At 48.8% G+C, this 22,430-nt stretch overlaps 4 protein-coding genes across 4 annotated transcripts; all 4 read right to left on the bottom strand.

Moving 5' to 3' along the window:
* Positions 1–1,694: 1,694 nt before the first annotated feature.
* On the bottom strand, positions 1,695–2,630 carry LOC102452122 (olfactory receptor 14C36-like). Its single transcript, XM_075912265.2, has one exon. The coding sequence runs from the start codon at positions 2,628–2,630 to the stop codon at positions 1,695–1,697; it is 936 nt and encodes a 311-aa protein (XP_075768380.2).
* Positions 2,631–7,726: 5,096 nt separating this feature from the next.
* On the bottom strand, positions 7,727–8,662 carry LOC149521247 (olfactory receptor 14A16-like). Its single transcript, XM_089774214.1, has one exon. It carries the CDS (start codon positions 8,660–8,662, stop codon positions 7,727–7,729), a length of 936 nt encoding a protein of 311 aa, XP_089630340.1.
* Positions 8,663–14,136: 5,474 nt separating this feature from the next.
* On the bottom strand, positions 14,137–15,072 carry LOC149521248 (olfactory receptor 14A16-like). The gene has a single exon (XM_089774221.1). It carries the CDS (start codon positions 15,070–15,072, stop codon positions 14,137–14,139), a length of 936 nt encoding a protein of 311 aa, XP_089630347.1.
* Positions 15,073–19,724: 4,652 nt separating this feature from the next.
* Positions 19,725–20,660, bottom strand: LOC149521249 (olfactory receptor 14C36-like). The gene has a single exon (XM_089774332.1). The coding sequence runs from the start codon at positions 20,658–20,660 to the stop codon at positions 19,725–19,727; it is 936 nt and encodes a 311-aa protein (XP_089630458.1).
* Positions 20,661–22,430: the final 1,770 nt, after the last annotated feature.

Consider the following 22,430-nt stretch of genomic DNA (forward strand, 5'->3'; position numbering starts at 1 on the left):
CTGCTTAAAATCCTTAATCGTTTGAAAGAAGAAGGCTTGAAACTATCCTTGGATAAGTGTAAATTCTGCCACCCTTCAGTCTCTTATGTGGGACACATAGTGTCAGAGCAAGGTATTGCCACGGACCCATCAAAAATTGAGGCTGTTTCCAGTTGGCCCAGGCCTCAGAATTTAACTGCCCTATGTTTATTTTTGGGATTCTGTGGCTATTATAGGCGTTTTGTGAAGGGATACTCCAGATTGACAAGACCACTAAATGAGTTGTTGCAAGGCTACCCTCCACCACCTCACAAAAATGGCTCGAGACCTAAAGATATTCCAACAGATAACACCTATTTCCAACCTTCTGAGCCCTTTGGGGACCGATGGAATGAACACTGTGTAGAGGCTTTTCAGAATATTAAGGAATGCTTCTCCAAAGCTCCTGTATTAGCATTTGCTGATCCTCAAAAGCCGTATATTCTGCATGTGGATGCCAGTATGGATGGCTTAGGAGGGGTATTATATCAAGAATACCCTGAGGGATTGAGGCCAGTAGCTTTCATCAGTCAAAGTTTGTCACCCTCTGAAAGAAACTACCCTGTGCACAGACTTGAATTTCTGGCTTTAAAATGGGCTGTAGTAGATAAGTTGCATGATAATCCGTATGGAGCACGATTTGAGGTTCGCATGGATAACAATCCATTAACATATATTTTGACATCCGCCAAATTGGATGCTACTGGTCACCAGTGGTTAGCAGCATTGTCCACATACAACTTCAGCCTAAAGTACCGCCCAGGAAGCAAGAACATAGATGCTGATGCATTATCTAGATGAGCACATAGTATCTCAGCTCCTGAAGATGAGTGGGAAGAGGTATCTGCCCCTGGGGTTCAAGCTTTGTATCATGTTTCTACAGTTTATGGGAAGCCGACTAACATGCCACCTGCTCGCTTTGTAGATCTTGTGGGAGTGTCAGCCCATACTGTTCCTCAAGCATACTGCAAAAATGCTTCTTTGGATACTCCCCATCTTCCCCATTTGACTCGTTCTGAACTTCAGGCTGCACAACAGAATGATGCCTTTATTGGAGAGATCTGGTTGGCAGTTGATAAGGGGAATCCAGCTGCCGTGAATAGAAACACACACCCTAATATTCCACTCCTAATGAGGGAATGGGATCGACTTCCTCTGGACGATGGCCTTTTGTATAGAATCACTAAACAGCCCAGGCAATACACAAAGCAACAACTGGTTTCACCTAAATGATTTCACAAAACTGTACTACAGTCCTAACATGATGACCATGGACACCTCGGGTTTGATTAAGTAAAGATTGTTTATTTTAAAGTGTTCTATTACATGTCTATGATTTGTAGTTGTTCTGGAATTAGATCCATCTTTATGTTGGAATGAGTATGTTCCTGGAGGCTCTCAAGGCACCAGTGTGTGTACAAGGCCAGCCAGGTGGAGGCACCACCACTTTACATTCATTGCCAGCAAGGGACTGCAGCAAGGGAGTGGATAAGGCTTTCCCCAACTAAACCCCATCACCACTGGGGAGCTCAGGATCTCTTTTGGGTTAAGACATCAGGCACCCAGGCACACCTGTGAGTGTGACCTGCTCCCCAGTAACCCGGAGAGGAAAAAGGAGGTTACAATAGTAGGACAGTTCTGAATGAAATCACAGTCAAGGAGCGATGATGCATATTTTAGTTTTTGGAGAATAAAATGGACACAATCAGTTTCTTTAAGGCAGCTTTGAGCTCCTTGTTCCTCAGGCTGTAGATGACCGGATTCAGCATGGGAGGCACCACGGCGTAGAGAACACCCACCAGGAGATCTAGATTTGATGCTGAGCTGGAGGTGGGTTTCAGGTGCTCAAATAAGACAGTGGAAAGGAACAAAGAGACCACAGCGAGGTGGGGGAGGCAGGTGGAGAAGGCTTTGTGCCGACCCTGCTCCGAGGGGATTCTCAGCACCGCTCTGAAGATCTGCACATACGACACCATGATAAAAGCAAAGCAATTCAACACTAAAAAGGCACTGACGGCAAGAAGCCCAAGTTCACTGTGATAGGAGTCAGAGCAGGCCAGCTTGAGGAGCTGGTGGATTTCACAGAAGAATTGGTTGAGGACATTGGATTGGCAGAAGGGTAACCTGAAGGTGCTCTCAGTGTGCAGGGCAGAGTAAACCATAGCAGTGATCCAGGCACTGGTGGCCATTTGGACACAGGCTCTTCTGTTCATCACTCTCTCGTAGTGCAGTGGCTGGCAGATGGCGACGTAGCGGTCGTAGGCCATGATGGTGAGAAGGGCAAAATCAATTGAACTGAAGACAACAAAGAGAAAGACTTGAGCGACACAGGCAGGGTACGAAATCACCCTGATATCCAGGAGGGAGTTGGCCATGGATTTGGGGACAGTGACGGAGATGGAGCCGAGGTCTAAGACGGACAGGTTCCCCAGGAAGAAGTACATGGGGGTGTGAAGACGGTGGTCAAGGATGATGGCTGAGATGATGAGAAGATTCCCCATTAGGGCTACCAGATAAATAGCCAGAAACAGCACAAAGTGCAAAATCTGCAGCTCCCGAACGTCAGAGAACCCCTGGAGCAGGAACTCGTTCACGATGCTTTGGTTGGACATTTTCTTCCTCAGTTCACACGGTGGTGGCTGTGGAGGGAAGGCCCCAGATGGGTGGGGATTAGAGTGATACATGGAATGGCCCGATTCCCTGTGGAAATCTCTCATGCTATGGGGGCATGTGTAGACTGCATCCTCTGTCGGCAGAGGGATGCAGATGAGGCAGGTCAACATTGCAAATGAGGCAGGGATTTAAATATCCCGTGCCTAATTTGCATTAAAATGGCCCCCGTGTTTTGAAGTCTCAGCTCTTTTTCGGGAAAAAGCAGCAGTCTAGAGGGGGATCTGTGGAGAAAGAAAGCCTTTTTCGACAGATCCCTTATGCCTCCTGGAAGAAGAACTCCTGCTTTTTGCTAGCAAAATGTGGCGGCCATTTTTATGCAAATTAGACATGGGATATTTAAATCCCTGCCTCATTTGCAATGTTGACCCTCATGCTCTCTGCCGACAGAGGGATGTAGTCTAGACATACCCTGGGTGTCCACCATGCCCAGCGCCATCCTAGCTATTCACTGGAGTTGGTGAGTTACCGCATGGGTGTCACTCTGCCTGGCTGTGGAGCTGTGTCCATTTGCACCATCTGAAGATTGGGATCAGGATGGGGCTGGATAAAATGCCGTGTGAAGAACAGAGCAAAGCTCAATCCCAACGCCGCAGCTGTAGCCAAGACGGATCCCCTCTGGCTACGAGCTGCAGGCTGTGGACACGGGCATGAAACTAAAATGCCTGAAAATCGTGGCATCATGATCCCACTGCAGCACCGCATAGACATCCTGCTGCCTCCTCAGTGATTTATGACCCCAAATGCCATTTCCCAAGATGAGTAACTCTGCCCCCTCTGCTGTGTCATTGCCTAGGCCACGTCCGGCTTGTGCGCACCAGTAGCTTTTGGGAGACGTAGATTCTATTCTTGGCTCTGTCACTCACTGGGGTTATCTTGGGCTTGTCACTTGCCTTCCCGGTGCTTCTGTTTCCCCTACTCTCCCTTTCTCGGCTTTGTCTGCTGGAACTGCTGGCTGTCTGGCTGACTGTGCTGTGTGCATGTTCCATGCTCCTGTTTGCTGCAGTTGTAATTAGCCGGCACAGGAGAGGGTGTATAATGCTAGAGCCAGATATCTACGTTCTGAACTCATTGACCTACTCTGTGTGTTTCGGCAGTGTTAAGAGAGGCTTTGGCTAGGGGCTTCAATTCATATTCCCCATCTAAGGCATTTCTCCATTTAATACCAGCGTTGTGGGCTGCCATCTCTGCTCCTTGCCCTGTCTTAATGTTTGATAAGTATCCCTTGGAAAGAAACATTGCACTGATTGCGTAAGAGCACCTGGGATCCAATCTTACGATTATTGGACAATCCTAATGTGCCCACCTTAGATTCCATCTAACTTGACAGTCTGGGATAATCTGACATTTTCCATTTCAATTATATCAGAGAAATACTGGGGTTTCATCTCAAAAACTCTTCTAGGGAAGACTATTACCAGTGACCTACAACCCCGTGTACTGGAAAGCTCACAACCGTTGTTTTCCTTAATTTCCCTGGGAATGTTTCACTTTCCAGCGGTTTATTTGGGAATGTCTGATTCTTAATGAATGGAAGCAAGTGTTTGCTATTCACAGTGTCTAGGCACAGTTAACTTTTTTCTGGTGGGAGAAAAAGAACAAACCTCCATGCAGCTGGAAATATGTCAGTACATTTCTATAAAAAGTCATGAAAAGTTCCCTTATCACTCCCAGTTGCATTCAGAAATCTACCCAGGACATTCCCACCGAACCCAGTTGGACTTAAACAACAGACTTACCGTGCCGGGTGTTGAGGGATGTTTCCCAGCCTGTGTTACACCAGACACTTCACTGCCGGGATTCTGCCCTCACCGCCTGTCTGTGTGAATAACGACTCCGCACTGGGTTGTTCAGCGGCTGGTTCCCTGCCCATCCATTGGATTTTCCAATCTGAGGCCGGCTGAAGGGTTAAACAGGATGGGGGCAGGACGCACCTCCCCCGCAGCTGTGGAACTGCTCCCAGCTTGTTCAGGCTGCAAACGTGGTCACGACGTAGGATGTCCCTGCGCTGGGGCTGAGGAGCTGACCCCGGTCTCCAGGGCTGTGAGCTCGGATCTCACCTCCGGAGCGACCGTCCTATCGCCCTGCCCTAGAAGAGCTCGACCCTCAGAAGGGGAACACGAGGTGCCCCGGATCTCACACCATAGTAGCATCCCTGGAAGGACCCTGGCTACGCACAAGGCAGAGCTGAGGAGCCGTGGGAAGGAGACTACGGCACAAGCTGGATTTCATTAACAGAGCCCTGTGAGAGACAGCAGCCCAGAGCTGAGACGCACCAGAGCCCCAGCTGTCCTGGAGCAGCCTGGTCCTTCGTTAACCCCTGTGACAGGGTCAGTCCCACCTCTGGGTGCCGGACCCCAGTTCAGTCCACAATGGGCTGTCTAGTCCACACGCTGCAACACAGGTTTTGCTCGCCCCTGTCAGCGTTTTGTGGGGGGGCTGTCCTTTAGCAAAAATGGCTGTCAGGACAGATGCGTCCAGTCAGCCTGGGCTGGGGTACCAGTCCTCCCCAGCTACCCGCTGCCCTCTCTGGCTGCTTGGGGGAAGGGAGCCCCAGTACTCCCTGTTGGAGCGCCTCACTTTCCCTCTCCTCCGACAATGCTGTGTGTCCTTATCAGCATCTCTAACTCTACCCTTATCAGCTGTATCTCCTCTCCGCCTCCTTCCTGCTCCTCCTACTCCCCCACAGGGAATTCTCTTAGAGAAGTCCCAGGGCAGCCCGAAGTCAGCTCCGCTGGCCCTTATTTGCTTATTTGAAAGTGGAGGGCAGTGTGGGGGTGGGGCATTGGAGCAACGGGTGGCCCGGGGGGTCGGATGTCAAGGAGAAGGTCTGTATTAGGGGCAGGAGCTTCTGGCCGTGAGCGGAGTGAGGGCAGGACTTCACGGGTCAGGGGTGGCAAGGGCGGGCACGGCCCAGCTCAGGTGCCAGTGACTCCCCCTTTTTTACGAGAATTCCTTCATGACTGGTTTAACAGAGAGTTGGTGATACAGTTGCCCATGCCGATAACACGGTTAGGCTGGAAATTCAAAGTTTTTCAGAGTATTTTAAGGCTGTTAGTGCACTAGAAATGAATTTAAAAAACCTCGATTCTGCCCAGACCCGGAAAGAATTTGATGTTCCTAACTCCCATGGGATTGAAACCATTGTTTTGCCTCCTTAGTGATTTTGAAGAAGAGCTAGTACTTCAGAACTGTAGGTGTAATTACAGTAGGTCCAGTTTAATATCAAATCCTTATTGCTAACCCCTCATCCCCCTCCATTTAGGTTTAGGTGCGTGATGGGTCTTTGCCCGTATTTAAAGTTAAGCACTGTCTCTTGAGGTCTTTTAGATATTATTTGCTATAGTATTTATTTATTGATTTTTAAATACATGAAAAACAGAGCACACATAATTATAGAAGGGTCTAGTTGCACTTTTAACCTGAAAAAGAAGAAGCAATAGAAACTTCATGAAGTCCAACTTAACTGTGGCTGTTTGATTTTCTGAGCAAGATGCCCAGCTAGCATGGGGAGTGAGGTTTGCCGTATAAAACCCTAAACCAAATAGAGAGGTGTGCAGGAAGATTTACGGGTAGTCACTAAGGCTGCGTCTAGAATGGCATGATTTTCCGCAAATGCTTTTAATGGAAATGTTTTTCCGTTAAAAGCATTTGCAGAAAAGAGTGCCTAGATTGGCACAGATGCTTTTGCGCAAAAGCACGTTTTGCAGAAACGCGTCCGTGCCACTCTAGATGCGGTGTTGCGGAAGAAAGCCTCGATCGTCATTTTTGCACAAAAGAGTTTTTAGCTGTCTAGACTGGCCGTCTTGCACAAACACATTGGCGCAAGAGGGCTTTTTCCCGAACGGGAGCAGCATAGTATTTGCGCAAGAACACGGACAATCTTACATTAGATCGCCAGTGTTCTTGTGCAAATTCAAGAGGCCAGTGTAGACAGTCTAGATGCAGCCTAAGATTATGATTTTATCTATAGTGGTGTGATTCTAAACTAGCACAGTTAATGTCTGTGCAGTCAGACTAGATTTCATTAATTCACAAAACGTTTGCAGCCCGTGTTCTCATGGAGATAACTTTGTCATCAGTTGATAGTGTAGTCCCCTTACTAAAGGGGCCTCTGTTTTATTCTGTAAAGACCCCGTGTGCTACAATCCAGACTACAATTCCCATGAGCCCTTGGGAAAAAAACAGGAAGGAAGGACTCTAGTGGGAGAGAGGACTGCTTGCTCCATGTGTTTGAAGAAAGAGGCGTCGCAGTCTGGGACTCTGCCTTGCAGTTTGGAACCAAAGGGGGAGCCAGGCTGCTGCCAAGGAGATTGACCCAGTGCAGGGGCTGTTGGATGCAGCTATTACATGCATGTTGGAACTGGGAGTTGCAGGCTGCTTCCTAGAGGCTCAGCAAGAGGCAGTAAGTTTGGGCCTTGTTGGAAAAGTGCTGCCTGGGACAGAGCGGCTGTTTAGCCTGGACCAAATCCTCACTACGGCTGTAACATCAGCGCCAATGCAAGCAAGTGTCTGGGACTGAGTCTAGGGGTGCGCACACTCTGGGGTGGGGTCACTATTAGTACCAATGGTAGCTGTATAAGCTTCAATTATTGTGATGTGTTTTGTTAATGCTATTCCTTGCTAATTCTATTAATCCCTGTTTATTTAAGTTAAGTAAAGATGGTTTATTGTAAAGTGTTCTATTAGATGTCTATGATTTGTAGTTGTTCTGGAATTAGATCCAGATTTATGTGGGAATGAGGATATTCCTGGAGGCTCTCAAGGCACCAGTGTGTGTACAAGGCCAGCCAGGTGGAGGCACCGCCACTTTACATTCATTGCCAGCAAGGGACTGCAGCAAGCGGGTGGATAGGGCTTTCCGCACTAAACCCCATCACCACTGGGGAGCTCAGGATCTCTTTTGGGATAAAACACCAGGTGCCCAGGCACACCTGTGAGTGTGACCTGCTCCCCAGTAACCCGGGGAGGAAAAAGGGGGTTACAATAGTTGAACAATTCTGAATGAAATCACAGTCAAGGAGCGATGATGCATATTTTAGTTTTTGGAGAATAAAATGGATACAATCAGTTTCTTCAAGGCAGCTTTGATCTCCTTGTTCCTCATGCTGTAGATGACCGGATTCAGCATGGGAGGCACCACGGCGTAGAGAACACCCACCAGGAGATCTAGATTTGATGCTGAGCTGGAGGTGGGTTTCAGGTATTCAAATAAGCCAGTAGAAAGGAACAAAGAGACCACAGCAAGGTGGGGGAGGCAGGTGGAGAAGGCTTTGTGCCGGCCCTGCTCCGAGGGGATCCTCAGTATCGCTTTGAAGATCTGCACGTACGACACCATGATAAAAGCAAAGCAATTCAAATCTAAAAAGGCACTGACGGCAAGAAGCCCAAGTTCACTGAGATAGGAGTCGGAGCAGGCCAGCTTGAGTAGCTGGGGGATTTCACAGAAGAACTGGTTGAGGACATTGGATTGGCAGAAGGGTAACCTGAAGGTGCTCTCAGTGTGCAGGGCAGAGTAGACCATACCAGTGATCCAGGCACTGGCGGCCATTTGGACACAGGCTCTCCTGTTCATCACTCTCTCGTAGTGCAGTGGCTGGCAGATGGCGACGTATCGGTCATAGGCCATGATGGTGAGAAGGGCAAAATCAATTGAACTGAAGACAACAAAGAAAAAGACTTGAGCGACACAGGCAGGGTACGAAATCACCCTAATGTCCAGGAGGGAGTTGGCCATGGATTTGGGGACAGTGACAGAGATGGAGCCGAGGTCTAAGACGGAGAGGTTCCCCAGGAAGAAGTACATGGGGGTGTGAAGATGGTGGTCAAGGATGATGGCTGAGATGATGAGAAGATTCCCCATTAGGACTACCAGATAAATAGCCAGAAACACCACAAAGTGCAAAATCTGCAGCTCCCGAACGTCAGAGAATCCCTGGAGGAGGAACTCGGTCACGATGCTTCGGTTGGACATTTTCTTCCTCAGTTCACAGGGTGGTGGCTGTGGAGGGAAGGCCCCAGATGGGTGGGGATTAGAGTGATACATGGAATGGCCCGATTGTATTTGGAAATCTCTCATGCTATGGGGGCATGTCTAGACTACATCCCTGTGTTGGCAGAGGGATGCAGATGAGACAGGTCAACATTGTAAATGAGGCAGGGATTTAAATATCCCGTGCCTAAATTGCATAAAAAAGGCCCCCGCCTTTTGTCAACTCACCTCTTTGTCGGGAAAAAGCAGCAGTCTAGAGAGGGATCTGTGGAGAAAGAAAGCCTTTTTCGACAGATCCCTTATGCCTCCTGGAAGAAGAACTCCTGCTTTTTGTCAGCAAAATGTGGCGGCCATTTTTATGCATAGTAGACATGGGATATTTAAATCCCTGCCTCATTTGCAATGTTGACCTGCCTCATCTGCATCCCTCTGCCGACAGAGGGATGTAGTGTAGACATACCCTGGGTGTCCAGCATGCCCAGCGCCGTCCGAGCTATTCACTAGAATTGGTGAGTTACCGCATGGGTGTCAATCTGCCTGGCTGTGGAGCTGTGTCCATTTGCACCATCTGAAGATTGGGATCAGGATGGGGCTGGATAAAATGCCGTGTGAAGGGCAGAGCAAATCTCAATCCCAACGCCGCAGCTGTAGCCAAGACGGATCCCCTCTGGCTACGAGCTGCAGGCTGTGGACATGGGCATGAAACTAAAATGCCTGAAAATGGTGGCATCATGATCCCACTGCAGCACCGCATAGACATCCTGCTGCCTCCTCAGTGATTTATGACCCCAAATGCCATTTCCCACGCCGAGTAACTCTGCCCCCTCTGCTGTGTCATTGCCTAGGCCACGTCCGGCTTGTGCGCACCAGTAGCTTTTGGGAGACGTAGATTCTATTCTTGGCTCTGTCACTCACTGGGGTTATCTTGGGCTTGTCACTTGCCTTCCTGGTGCTTCTGTTTCCCCTGCTCTCCCTTTCTCTGCTTTGTCTGCTGGAACTGCTGGCTGTCTGGCTGACTGTGCTGTGTGTATGTTCCATGCTCCTGTTTGCTGCAGTTGTAATTAGCCGGCAGCAGGAGAGGGTGTATAATGCTAGAGCCAAATATCTACGTTCTGAACTCATTGACCTACTCTGTGTGTTTCGGCAGTGTTAAGAGAGGCTTTGGCTAAGGGCTTCAATTCATGTTCCCCATCTAGGGCATTTCTCCATTTAATACCAGCGTTGTGGGCTGCCATCTGTGCTACTTGCCCTGTCTTAATGTTTGATAAGTATCCCTTGGAAAGAAACATTGCACGGATTGCGTAAGAGCACCTGGGATCCAATCTTAGGATTATTGGAGAATCCTAATGTGCCCACCTTAGATTCCATCTAACTTGACAGTCTGGGATAATCTGAGATTTTCCATTTCAATTATATCAGAGAAACACTGGGGGTGCATGTAGACTGGCAAGTTTTTGCACAAAGGCAGCTGCTTTTGCACAAAAACTTGCCAGCTGTGTACACTGGCCGCTTGAATTTGTGCAAGAGCACTGACTTGGTAATGTACAAAATCTGTGCTGCTTGCACAAATACTTTCATGCTCCCGCTCGGGAAAAAGCCGTCTTGTGCAAGAATACTTGGCGATTGGGGCTTTCTTGTACAAAATCGCGTCTAGACTGGCCACGGATGCTTTTGCACAAAAGCACTTTTTGCGCAAAAGCATCCGTGCCAATCTAGATGCGCTTTTGCAGAAATACTTTTAACAGAAAAACTTTTCCGTTAAATGGATTTCCACAAAATCATGCCAGTCTAGATGCAGCCTGGGGTTTCATCTCAAAATATCTTCTAGGGAAGTCTATTACCAGTGACCTACAGCCCTGTGGACTGGAAAGCTCACAACCTTTGTTTTCCTTAATTTACCTGGGAATGTTTCACTTTCCAGCAATTTACTTTGGGGATGTCTGATTCTTAATGAATGGAAGCAAGTGTTTGCTTTTCACAGTGTCTAGGCACAGTTAACTCTTTCTTCTCTGGTAGGAGAAAAAGAGCAAACCTCCATGCAGCTGGAAATATGTCAGTACATTTCTATAAAAAGTCACGAAAAGTTCCCTTGTCACTCCCTGTTGCATTCTCTAATCTGCCCAGCACATTCCCACCGAACCCAGTTGAACTGAAATAACAGACTTACCGTGCCGGGTGTTGAGGGATGTTTCCCAGCCTGCGTTACACCAAACACTTCACTGCCGGGATTCTGCCCTCACCGCCTGTCTGTGTGAATAACGACTCCGCACTGGGTTGTTCAGCGGCTGGTTCCCTGCCCATCCATTGGATTTTCCAATCTGAGGCCGGCTGAAGGGTTAAACAGGATGGGGGCAGGATGCACCTCCCCCGCAGCTGTGGAACTTGTTCAGGCTGCAAACGTGGTCACGACTTAGGATGTCCCTGCGCTGGGGCTGAGGAGCTGACCCCGGTCTCCAGGCCTGTGAGCTCGGATCTCACCTCCGGAGCGACCGTCCTGTCGCCCTGCCCTAGAAGAGCTCGACCCTCAAAAGGGGAACAGGAGGTGCCCGGATCTCACACCATAGTAGCATCCCTGGAAGGACCCTGGCTACGCACAAGGCAGAGCTGAGGAGCCGTGGGAAGGAGACTACGGCACAAGCTGGATTTCATTAACAGAGCCCTGTGAGAGACAGCAGCCCAGAGCTGAGACGCACCAGAGCCCCAGCTGTCCTGGAGCAGCCTGGTCCTTCGTTAACCCCTGTGACAGGGTCGGTCCCACCCCTGGCTGCCGGACCCCAGTTCAGTCCACAATGGGCTGTCTAGTCCACAAGCTGCAACACAGGTTTTGCTCGCCCCTGTCAGCGTTTTGTGGGGGGGCTGTCCTTTAGCAAATATGGCTGTCAGGACAGATGCGTCCAGTCAGCCTGGGCTGGGGTACCAGTCCTCCCCAGCTACCCGCTGCCCTCTCTGGCTGCTTGGGGGAAGGGAGCCCCAGTACTCCCTGTTGGAGCGCCTCACTTTCCCTCTCCTCCGACAATGCTGTGGGTGCCCCTATCAGCATCTCTAACTCTACCCTTATCAGCTGTATCTCCTCTCCACCTCCTTCCTGCTCCTCCTACTCCCCCACAGGGAATTCTCTTAGAGAAGTCCCAGCGCAGCCCGAAGTCAGCTCCGCTGGCCCTTATTTGCTTATTTGAAAGTGGAGGGCAGTGTGGGGGTGGGGCATTGGAGCAACGGGTGGCCCGGGGGTCGGATGACAAGGAGAAGGTCTGTGTTAGGGGCAGGAGCTTCTGGCCGTGAGCGGAGTGAGGGCAGGACTTCACGGGTCAGGGGTGGCAAGGGCGGGCACGGCCCAGCTCAGGTGCCAGTGACTCCCCCTTTTTTACGAGAATTCCTTCATGACTGGTTTAACAGAGAGTTGGTGATACAGTTGTCCATGCCGATAACACGGTTAGGCTGGAAATTCAAAGTTTTTCAGAGTATTTTAAGGCTGTTAGTGCACTAGAAATGAATTTAAAAAACCTCGATTCTGCCCAGACCCGGAAAGAATTTGATGTTCCTAACTCCCATGGGATTGAAACCATTGTTTTGCCACCTTAGTGATTTTGAAGAAGAGCTAGTACTTCAGAACTGTAGGTGTAATTACAGTAGGTCCAGTTTAATATCAAATCCTTATTGCTAACCCCTCATCCCCCTCCATTTAGGTTTAGGTGCGTGATGGGTCTTTGCCCGTATTTAAAGTTAAGCACTGTCTCTTGAGGTCTTTTAGATATTATTTGCTATAGTATTTATTTATTGATTTTTAAATACATGAAAAACAGAGCACACATAATTATAGAAGGGTCTAGTTGCACTTTTAACCTGAAAAAGAAGAAGCAATAGAAACTTCATGAAGTCCAACTTAACTGTGGCTGTTTGATTTTCTGAGCAAGATGCCCAGCTAGCATGGGGAGTGAGGTTTGCCGTATAAAACCCTAAACCAAATAGAGAGGTGTGCAGGAAGATTTACGGGTAGTCACTAAGGCTGCGTCTAGAATGGCATGATTTTCCGCAAATGCTTTTAATGGAAATGTTTTTCCGTTAAAAGCATTTGCAGAAAAGAGTGCCTAGATTGGCACAGATGCTTTTGCGCAAAAGCACGTTTTGCAGAAACGCGTCCGTGCCACTCTAGATGCGGTGTTGCGGAAGAAAGCCTCGATCGTCATTTTTGCACAAAAGAGTTTTTAGCTGTCTAGACTGGCCGTCTTGCACAAACACATTGGCGCAAGAGGGCTTTTTCCCGAACGGGAGCAGCATAGTATTTGCGCAAGAACACGGACAATCTTACATTAGATCGCCAGTGTTCTTGTGCAAATTCAAGAGGCCAGTGTAGACAGTCTAGATGCAGCCTAAGATTATGATTTTATCTATAGTGGTGTGATTCTAAACTAGCACAGTTAACGTCTGTGCAGTCAGACTAGATTTCATTAATTCACAAAACGTTTGCAGCCCGTGTTCTCATGGAGATAACTTTGTCATCAGTTGATAGTGTAGTCCCCTTACTAAAGGGGCCTCTGTTTTATTCTGTAAAGACCCCGTGTGCTACAATCCAGACTACAATTCCCATGAGCCCTTGGGAAAAAAACAGGAAGGAAGGACTCTAGTGGGAGAGAGGACTGCTTGCTCCATGTGCTTGAAGGAAGAGGCCTTGCAGTCTGGGACTCTGCCTTGCAGTTTGGAACCAAAGGGGGAGCCAGGCTGCTGCCAAGGAGATTGACCCAGTGCAGGGGCTGTTGGATGCAGCTATTACATGCATGTTGGAACTGGGAGTTGCAGGCTGCTTCCTAGAGGCTCAGCAAGAGGCAGTAAGTTTGGGCCTTGTTGGAAAAGTGCTGCCTGGGACAGAGCGGCTGTTTAGCCTGGACCAAATCCTCACTACGGCTGTAACATCAGCGCCAATGCAAGCAAGTGTCTGGGACTGAGTCTAGGGGTGCGCACACTCTGGGGTGGGGTCACTATTAGTACCAATGGTAGCTGTATAAGCTTCAATTATTGTGATGTGTTTTGTTAATGCTATTCCTTGCTAATTCTATTAATCCCTGTTTATTTAAGTTAAGTAAAGATGGTTTATTGTAAAGTGTTCTATTAGATGTCTATGATTTGTAGTTGTTCTGGAATTAGATCCAGATTTATGTGGGAATGAGGATATTCCTGGAGGCTCTCAAGGCACCAGTGTGTGTACAAGGCCAGCCAGGTGGAGGCACCGCCACTTTACATTCATTGCCAGCAAGGGACTGCAGCAAGCGGGTGGATAGGGCTTTCCGCACTAAACCCCATCACCACTGGGGAGCTCAGGATCTCTTTTGGGATAAAACACCAGGTGCCCAGGCACACCTGTGAGTGTGACCTGCTCCCCAGTAACCCGGGGAGGAAAAAGGGGGTTACAATAGTTGAACAATTCTGAATGAAATCACAGTCAAGGAGCGATGATGCATATTTTAGTTTTTGGAGAATAAAATGGATACAATCAGTTTCTTCAAGGCAGCTTTGATCTCCTTGTTCCTCATGCTGTAGATGACCGGATTCAGCATGGGAGGCACCACGGCGTAGAGAACACCCACCAGGAGATCTAGATTTGATGCTGAGCTGGAGGTGGGTTTCAGGTATTCAAATAAGCCAGTAGAAAGGAACAAAGAGACCACAGCAAGGTGGGGGAGGCAGGTGGAGAAGGCTTTGTGCCGGCCCTGCTCCGAGGGGATCCTCAGTATCGCTTTGAAGATCTGCACGTACGACACCATGATAAAAGCAAAGCAATTCAAATCTAAAAAGGCACTGACGGCAAGAAGCCCAAGTTCACTGAGATAGGAGTCGGAGCAGGCCAGCTTGAGTAGCTGGGGGATTTCACAGAAGAACTGGTTGAGGACATTGGATTGGCAGAAGGGTAACCTGAAGGTGCTCTCAGTGTGCAGGGCAGAGTAGACCATACCAGTGATCCAGGCACTGGCGGCCATTTGGACACAGGCTCTCCTGTTCATCACTCTCTCGTAGTGCAGTGGCTGGCAGATGGCGACGTATCGGTCATAGGCCATGATGGTGAGAAGGGCAAAATCAATTGAACTGAAGACAACAAAGAAAAAGACTTGAGCGACACAGGCAGGGTACGAAATCACCCTAATGTCCAGGAGGGAGTTGGCCATGGATTTGGGGACAGTGACAGAGATGGAGCCGAGGTCTAAGACGGAGAGGTTCCCCAGGAAGAAGTACATGGGGGTGTGAAGATGGTGGTCAAGGATGATGGCTGAGATGATGAGAAGATTCCCCATTAGGACTACCAGATAAATAGCCAGAAACACCACAAAGTGCAAAATCTGCAGCTCCCGAACGTCAGAGAATCCCTGGAGGAGGAACTCGGTCACGATGCTTCGGTTGGACATTTTCTTCCTCAGTTCACAGGGTGGTGGCTGTGGAGGGAAGGCCCCAGATGGGTGGGGATTAGAGTGATACATGGAATGGCCCGATTGTATTTGGAAATCTCTCATGCTATGGGGGCATGTCTAGACTACATCCCTGTGTTGGCAGAGGGATGCAGATGAGACAGGTCAACATTGTAAATGAGGCAGGGATTTAAATATCCCGTGCCTAAATTGCATAAAAAAGGCCCCCGCCTTTTGTCAACTCACCTCTTTGTCGGGAAAAAGCAGCAGTCTAGAGGGGGATCTGTGGAGAAAGAAAGCCTTTTTCGACAGATCCCTTATGCCTCCTGGAAGAAGAGCTCCTGCTTTTTGTCAGCAAAATGTGGCGGCCATTTTTATGCATAGTAGACATGGGATATTTAAATCCCTGCCTCATTTGCAATGTTGACCTGCCTCATCTGCATCCCTCTGCCGACAGAGGGATGTAGTCTAGACGTACCCTGGGTGTCCAGCATGCCCAGCGCCGTCCGAGCTATTCACTTGTGTTGGTGAGTTACCGCATGGGTGTCAATCTGCCTGGCTGTGGAGCTGTGTCCATTTGCACCATCTGAAGATTGGGATCAGGATGGGGCTGGATAAAATGCCGTGTGAAGAACAGAGCAAAGCTCAATCCCAACGCCGCAGCTGTAGCCAAGACAAATCCCCTCTGGCTACGAGCTGCAGGCTGTGGACACGGGCATGAAACTAAAATGCCTGAAAATGGTGGCATCATGATCCCACTGCAGCACCGCATAGACATCCTGCTGCCTCCTCAGTGAGTTATGACCCCAAATGCCATTTCCCACGCCGAGTAACTCTGCCCCCTCTGCTGTGTCATTGCCTAGGCCACGTCCGGCTTGTGCGCACCAGTAGCTTTTGGGAGACGTAGATTCTATTCTTGGCTCTGTCACTCACTGGGGTTATCTTGGGCTTGTCACTTGCCTTCCCGGTGCTTCTGTTTCCCCTGCTCTCCCTTTCTCTGCTTTGTCTGCTGGAACTGCTGGCTGTCTGGCTGACTGTGCTGTGTGTATGTTCCATGCTCCTGTTTGCTGCAGTTGTAATTAGCCGGCAGCAGGAGAGGGTGTATAATGCTCGAGCCAGATATCTACGTTCTGAACTCATTGACCTACTCTGTGTGTTTCGGCAGTGTTAAGAGAGGCTTTGGCTAAGGGCTTCAATTCATGTTCCCCATCTAGGGCATTTCTCCATTTAATACCAGCGTTGTGGGCTGCCATCTCTGCTCCTTGCCCTGTCTTAATGTTTGATAAGTATCCCTTGGAAAGAAACATTGCACTGATTGCGTAAGAGCACCTGGGATCCAATCTTACGATTATTGGACAATCCTAATGTGCCCACCTTAGATTCCATCTAACTTGACAGTCTGGGATAATCTGAGATTTTCCATTTCAATTATATCAGAGAAACACTGAGGGTGCATCTAGACCGGCAAGATTTTGCACAAAGGCGGCTGCTTTTCCACAAAAACTTGCCAGCTGTGTACACTGGCCGCTTGAATTTGTGCAAGAGCACTGACTTGGTAATGTACAAAATCAGTGCTTCTTGCGCTAATACTTTCACGCTCCCGCTCGGGAAAAAGCCGTCTTGCGGAAGAATACTTGGCGATTGGGGCTTTCTTGTGCAAAATCGCGTCTTGACTGGCCACAGATGCTTTTGCGCAAAGCACTTTTTGCGCAAAAGCATCCGTGCCAATCTAGATACGCTTTTGCGGAAATACTTTTAACGGAAAAACTTTTCCGTTAAATGTATTTCCACACAATCATGCCAGTCTAGATGCAGCCTGGGGTTTCATCTCAAAATATCTTCTAGGGAAGTCTATTACCAGTGACCTACAGCCCTGTGGACTGGAAAGCTCACAACCTTTGTTTTCCTTAATTTACCTGGGAATGTTTCACTTTCCAGCAATTTACTTTGGGGATGTCTGATTCTTAATGAATGGAAGCAAGTGTTTGCTATTCACAGTGTCTAGGCACAGTAAACTCTTCTCTGGTAGGAGAAAAAGAGCAAACCTCCATGCAGCTGGAAATGAGTCAGTACATTTCTATAAAAAGTCATGAAAAGTTCCCTTATCACTCCCAGTTGCATTCTCTAATCCGCCCAGCACATTCCCACCGAACCAGTTGGACTGAAATAACAGACTTACTGTGCCGGGTGTTGAGGGATGTTTCCCAGCCTGTGTTACACCAGACACTTCACTGCCGGGATTCTGCCCTCACCGCCTGTCTGTGTGAATAACGACTCCGCACTGGGTTGTTCAGCGGCTGGTTCCCTGCCCATCCATTGGATTTTCCAATCTGAGGCCGGCTGAAGGGTTAAACAGGATGGGGGCAGGACGCACCTCCCCCGCAGCTGTGGAACTGCTCCCAGCTTGTTCAGGCTGCAAACGTGGTCACGACATAGGATGTCCCTGCGCTGGGGCTGAGGAGCTGACCCCGGTCTCCAGGCCTGTGAGCTCGGATCTCACCTCCGGAGCGACCGTCCTGTCGCCCTGCCCTAGATGAGCTCGACCCTCAAAAGGGGAACAGGAGGTGCCCGGATCTCACACCATGGTAGCATCCCTGGAAGGACCCTGGCTACGCACAAGGCAGAGCTGAGGAGCCGTGGGAAGGAGACTACGGCACAAGCTGGATTTCATTAACAGAGCCCTGTGAGAGACAGCAGCCCAGAGCTGAGACGCACCAGAGCCCCAGCTGTCCTGGAGCAGCCTGGTCCTTCGTTAACCCCTGTGACAGGGTCGGTCCCACCCCTGGCTGCCGGACCCCAGTTCAGTCCACAATGGGCTGTCTAGTCCACAAGCTGCAACACAGGTTTTGCTCGCCCCTGTCAGCGTTTTGTGGGGGGGCTGTCCCTTTGCAAATATGGCTGTCAGGACAGATGCGTCCAGTCAGCCTGGGCTGGGGTACCAGTGCTCCCCAGCTACCTGCTGCCCTCTTTGGTTGCTTGAAGGAAGGGAGCCCCAGTACTCCCTGTTGGAGCGCCTCACTTTCCCTCTCCTCCGACAATGCTGTGGGTGCCCCTATCAGCATCTCTAACTCTACCCTTATCAGCTGTATCTCCTCTCCACCTCCTTCCTGCTCCTCCTCCCCCTCCCCCACAGGGAATTCTCTTAGAGAAGTCCCAGCGCAGCCCGAAGTCAGCTCCGCTGGCCCTTATTTGCTTATTTGAAAGTGGAGGGCAGTGTGGGGGTGGGGCATTGGAGCAACGGGTGGCCCGGGGGTCGGATGACAAGGAGAAGGTCTGTATTAGGGGCAGGAGCTTCTGGCCGTGAGCGGAGTGAGGGCAGGACTTCACGGGTCAGGGGTGGCAAGGGCGGGCACGGCCCAGCTCAGGTGCCAGTGACTCCCCCTTTTTTACGAGAATTCCTTCATGACTGGTTTAACAGAGAGTTGGTGATACAGTTGCCCATGCCAATAACACAGTTAGGCTGGAAATTCAAAGTATTTCAGAGTATGTTAAGGCTGTTAGTGCACTAGAAATGAATTTAAAAAACCTCGATTCTGCCCAGACCCGGAAAGAATTTGATGTTCCTAACTCCCATGGGATTGAAACCATTGTTTTGCCTCCTTAGTGATTTTGAAGAAGAGCTAGTACTTCAGAACTGTAGGTGTAATTACAGTAGGTCCAGTTTAATATCAAATCCTTATTGCTAACCCCTCATCCCCCAAAAAAGCTCTAAGCCCTCCATTTAGGTTTAGGTGCGTGATGGGTCTTTGACCGTATTTAAAGTTAAGCACTGTCTTCTGAGGTCTTTTAGATATTATTTGCTATAGTATTTATTCATTGATTTTTAATTAAATGAAAAACAGAGCACACACACATAATTATAGAAGGATCTAGTTGCACTTTTAACCTGAAAAAAAAGAAGCAATAGAAACTTCATGAAGTTCGATTTAACTGTGGCTGTTTGATATTCTGAGCAAGATTCCCAGCTAGCATGGGGAGAGAGGTTTGCAGTATAAAACCCTAAACCAAATAGACAGGTGTGCAGGAAGATTTACAGATAGACACTAAGGCTGCGTCTAGAATAGCATGATTTTCCGCAAATGCTTTTAATGGAAAAGTTTTTCCGTTAACAGTATTTGCAGAAAAGAGCGTCTAGATTGGCACGGATGTTTTTGCGCAAAAGCACTTTTTGCGGAAAAGCGTCCGTGCCACTCTTAATGCGGTTTTGCGAAAGAAAGCCCCGATCGCCATTTTTGCCATCAGGGCTATTTTGCGCAAAACAGTTTTTAGCTGTCTACACTGGCCCTCTTGCGCAAAAGGGCTTTTTCCCGATCGGGAGCAGCATATTATTTGCGCAAGAACACTGACAATCTTATATTAGATTGTCAGTGGTCTTGCACAAATTCAAGTGGCCAGTGTAGACAGCTGGCAAGTTTCTCCACGAAAGCAATCGCTTTTGTGTAAAAACTTACGAGTCTAGACACAGCTTACCATTATGATTTTATCCAGTGGTATGATTCTAAATTAACGTAGTTAACGTCTGTGCAGTCAGACTAGATTTCATTAATTCAAAAAACGTTTGCAACCCGTGTTCTCATGGAGATAACTTTGTCATCAGTTGATAGTAAAACAATTTTGAACGAAATCACAATCAAGGAGCGATGATGAATTTTTTAGTTTTTGGTGAATAAAATGGACACAATCAGTTTCTTCATTGCCATTTTGATCTCCTTGTTCCTCATGCTGTAGATGACCGGATTCAGCACGGGAGGCACCACGGCGTAGAGAACACCCACCAGGAGATCTAGATTTGATGCTGAGCTGGAGGTGGGTTTCAGGTGCTCAAATATGGCAGTGGAAAGAAACAAAGAGACCACAGCGAGGTGGGGGAGGCAGGTGGAGAAGGCTTTGTGCCGGCCCTGCTCAGAAGGGATTCTTACCACTGCTTTGAAGATCTGAACATACGACACAATGATAAAAGCAAAGCATGTTAAACCTAATACGATACTAAAGGCAAGAAGCCCAAGTTCACTGTTGTAGGAGTCGGAGCAGGCCAGCTTGAGGAGCTGGGGGATTTCACAGAAGAACTGGTTGAGGACATTGGATTGGCAGAAGGGTAACCTGAAGGTGCTCTCAGTGTGCAGGGCAGAGTAGACCATACCAGTGATCCAGGCACTTGTGGCCATGTGGACACAAGCTCCCCTGTTCATCACTCTCCCATAGTGCAGTGGCTGGCAGATGGCGACATATCGGTCATAGGCCATTATGGTGAGAAGGGCAAGATCAATTGAACTGAAGACAGCAAAAAGAAAGATTTGGGTGACACAGGCAGGGTACGAAATCACCCTGATATCCAGGAGGGAGTTGGTCATGGATTTGGGGACGGTGACAGAGATGGAGCCGAGGTCCAGGATGGACAGGTTCCCCAGGAAGAAGTACATGGGGGTGTGGAGACGGTGGTCGAGGGCAATGGCTGAGATGATGAGAAGATTCCCCATTAGGGCTACCAGATAAATAACCAGAAACACCACAAAGTGCAAAATCTGAAGCTCCCGAACGTCAGAGAACCCCCGGAGCAGGAACTCGGTCACGATGCTTCGGTTGGACATTTTCTTCCTCAGTTCACAGGGTGGTGGCTGTGGAGGGAAGGGCCCAGATGGGTGAGGATTAGAGTGATACATGGAATGGCCCGATTCCCTGTGGAAATCTCTCATGCTATGGGGGCATGTGTAGACTGCATCCTCTGTCGGCAGAGGGATTCACATGAGGCAGGTCAACATTGCAAATGAGGCAGGGATTTAAATATCCCGTGCCTAATTTGCATTAAAATGGCCCCCGTGTTTTGAAGTCTCAGCTCTTTTTCGGGAAAAAGCAGCAGTCTAGAGGGGGATCTGTGGAGAAAGAAAGCCTTTTTCGACAGATCCCTTATGCCTCCTGGAAGAAGAACTCCTGCTTTTTGCCAGCAAAATGTGGCGGCCATTTTTATGCAAATTAGACATGGGATATTTAAATCTCTGCCTCATTTGCAATGTTGACCCTCATGCTCTCTGCCGACAGAGGGATGTAGTCTAGACGTACCCTGGGTGTCCACCATGCCCAGCGCCATCCTAGCTACTCGCTAGGGATGGTGAGTTACCGCATGGGTGTCAATCTGCCTGGCTGTGGAGCTGTGTCCATTTGCACCATCTGAAGATTGGGATCAGGATGGGGCTGGATAAAATGCCGTGTGAAGGGCAGAGCAAATCTCAATCCCAACGTCGCAGCTGTAGCCACGACGGATCCCCTCTGACTACGAGCTGCAGGCTGTGGACACGGGCATGAAACTAAAATGCCTGAAAATCGTGGCATCATGATCCCACTGCAGCACCGCATAGACATCCTGCTGCCTCCTCAGTGATTTATGACCCCAAATGCCATTTCCCACGCCGAGTAACTCTGCCCCCTCTGCTGTGTCATTGCCTAGGCCACGTCCGGCTTGTGCGCACCAGTAGCTTTTGGGAGACGTAGATTCTATTCTTGGCTCTGTCACTCACTGGGGTTATCTTGGGCTTGTCACTTGCCTTCCCGGTGCTTCTGTTTCCCCTGCTCTCCCTTTCTCTGCTTTGTCTGCTGGAACTGCTGGCTGTCTGGCTGACTGTGCTGTGTGCATGTTCCATGCTCCTGTTTGCTGCAGTTGTAATTAGCCGGCACAGGAGAGGGTGTATAATGCTAGAGCCAGATATCTACGTTCTGAACTCATTGACCTACTCTGTGTGTTTCGGCAGTGTTAAGAGAGGCTTTGGCTAGGGGCTTCAATTCATGTTCCCCATCTAGGGCATTTCTCCATTTAATACCAGCGTTGTGGGCTGCCATCTGTGCTACTTGCCCTGTCTTAATGTTTGATAAGTATCCCTTGGAAAGAAACATTGCACTGATTGCGTAAGAGCACCTGGGATCCAATCTTAGGATTATTGGAGAATCCTAATGTGCCCACCTTAGATTCCATCTAACTTGACAGTCTGGGATAATCTGAGATTTTCCATTTCAATTATATCAGAGAAACACTGGGGGTGCATGTAGACTGGCAAGTTTTTGCACAAAGGCAGCTGCTTTTGCACAAAAACTTGCCAGCTGTGTACACTGGCCGCTTGAATTTGTGCAAGAGCACTGACTTGGTAATGTACAAAATCTGTGCTGCTTGCACAAATACTTTCATGCTCCCGCTCGGGAAAAAGCCGTCTTGTGCAAGAATACTTGGCGATTGGGGCTTTCTTGTACAAAATCGCGTCTAGACTGGCCACGGATGCTTTTGCACAAAAGCACTTTTTGCGCAAAAGCATCCGTGCCAATCTAGATGCGCTTTTGCAGAAATACTTTTAACAGAAAAACTTTTCCGTTAA

The sequence above is a fragment of the Pelodiscus sinensis genome, chromosome 30 (genome assembly GCF_052426305.1).
Source record: "Pelodiscus sinensis isolate ZL-2025 chromosome 30, ASM5242630v1, whole genome shotgun sequence".
Classification (NCBI taxonomy): Eukaryota; Metazoa; Chordata; order Testudines; family Trionychidae; genus Pelodiscus; species Pelodiscus sinensis.

What these genes read in the sequence shown, in the direction of transcription:
- LOC149521247 (XM_089774214.1), bottom strand. Translation starts at nt 8,662, where the DNA reads ATGTCCAACCGAAGCATCGTGACCGAGTTCCTCCTCCAGGGATTCTCT.
- LOC149521248 (XM_089774221.1), bottom strand. Translation starts at nt 15,072, where the DNA reads ATGTCCAACCGAAGCATCGTGACCGAGTTCCTCCTCCAGGGATTCTCT.
- LOC102452122 (XM_075912265.2), bottom strand. Translation starts at nt 2,630, where the DNA reads ATGTCCAACCAAAGCATCGTGAACGAGTTCCTGCTCCAGGGGTTCTCT.
- LOC149521249 (XM_089774332.1), bottom strand. Translation starts at nt 20,660, where the DNA reads ATGTCCAACCGAAGCATCGTGACCGAGTTCCTGCTCCGGGGGTTCTCT.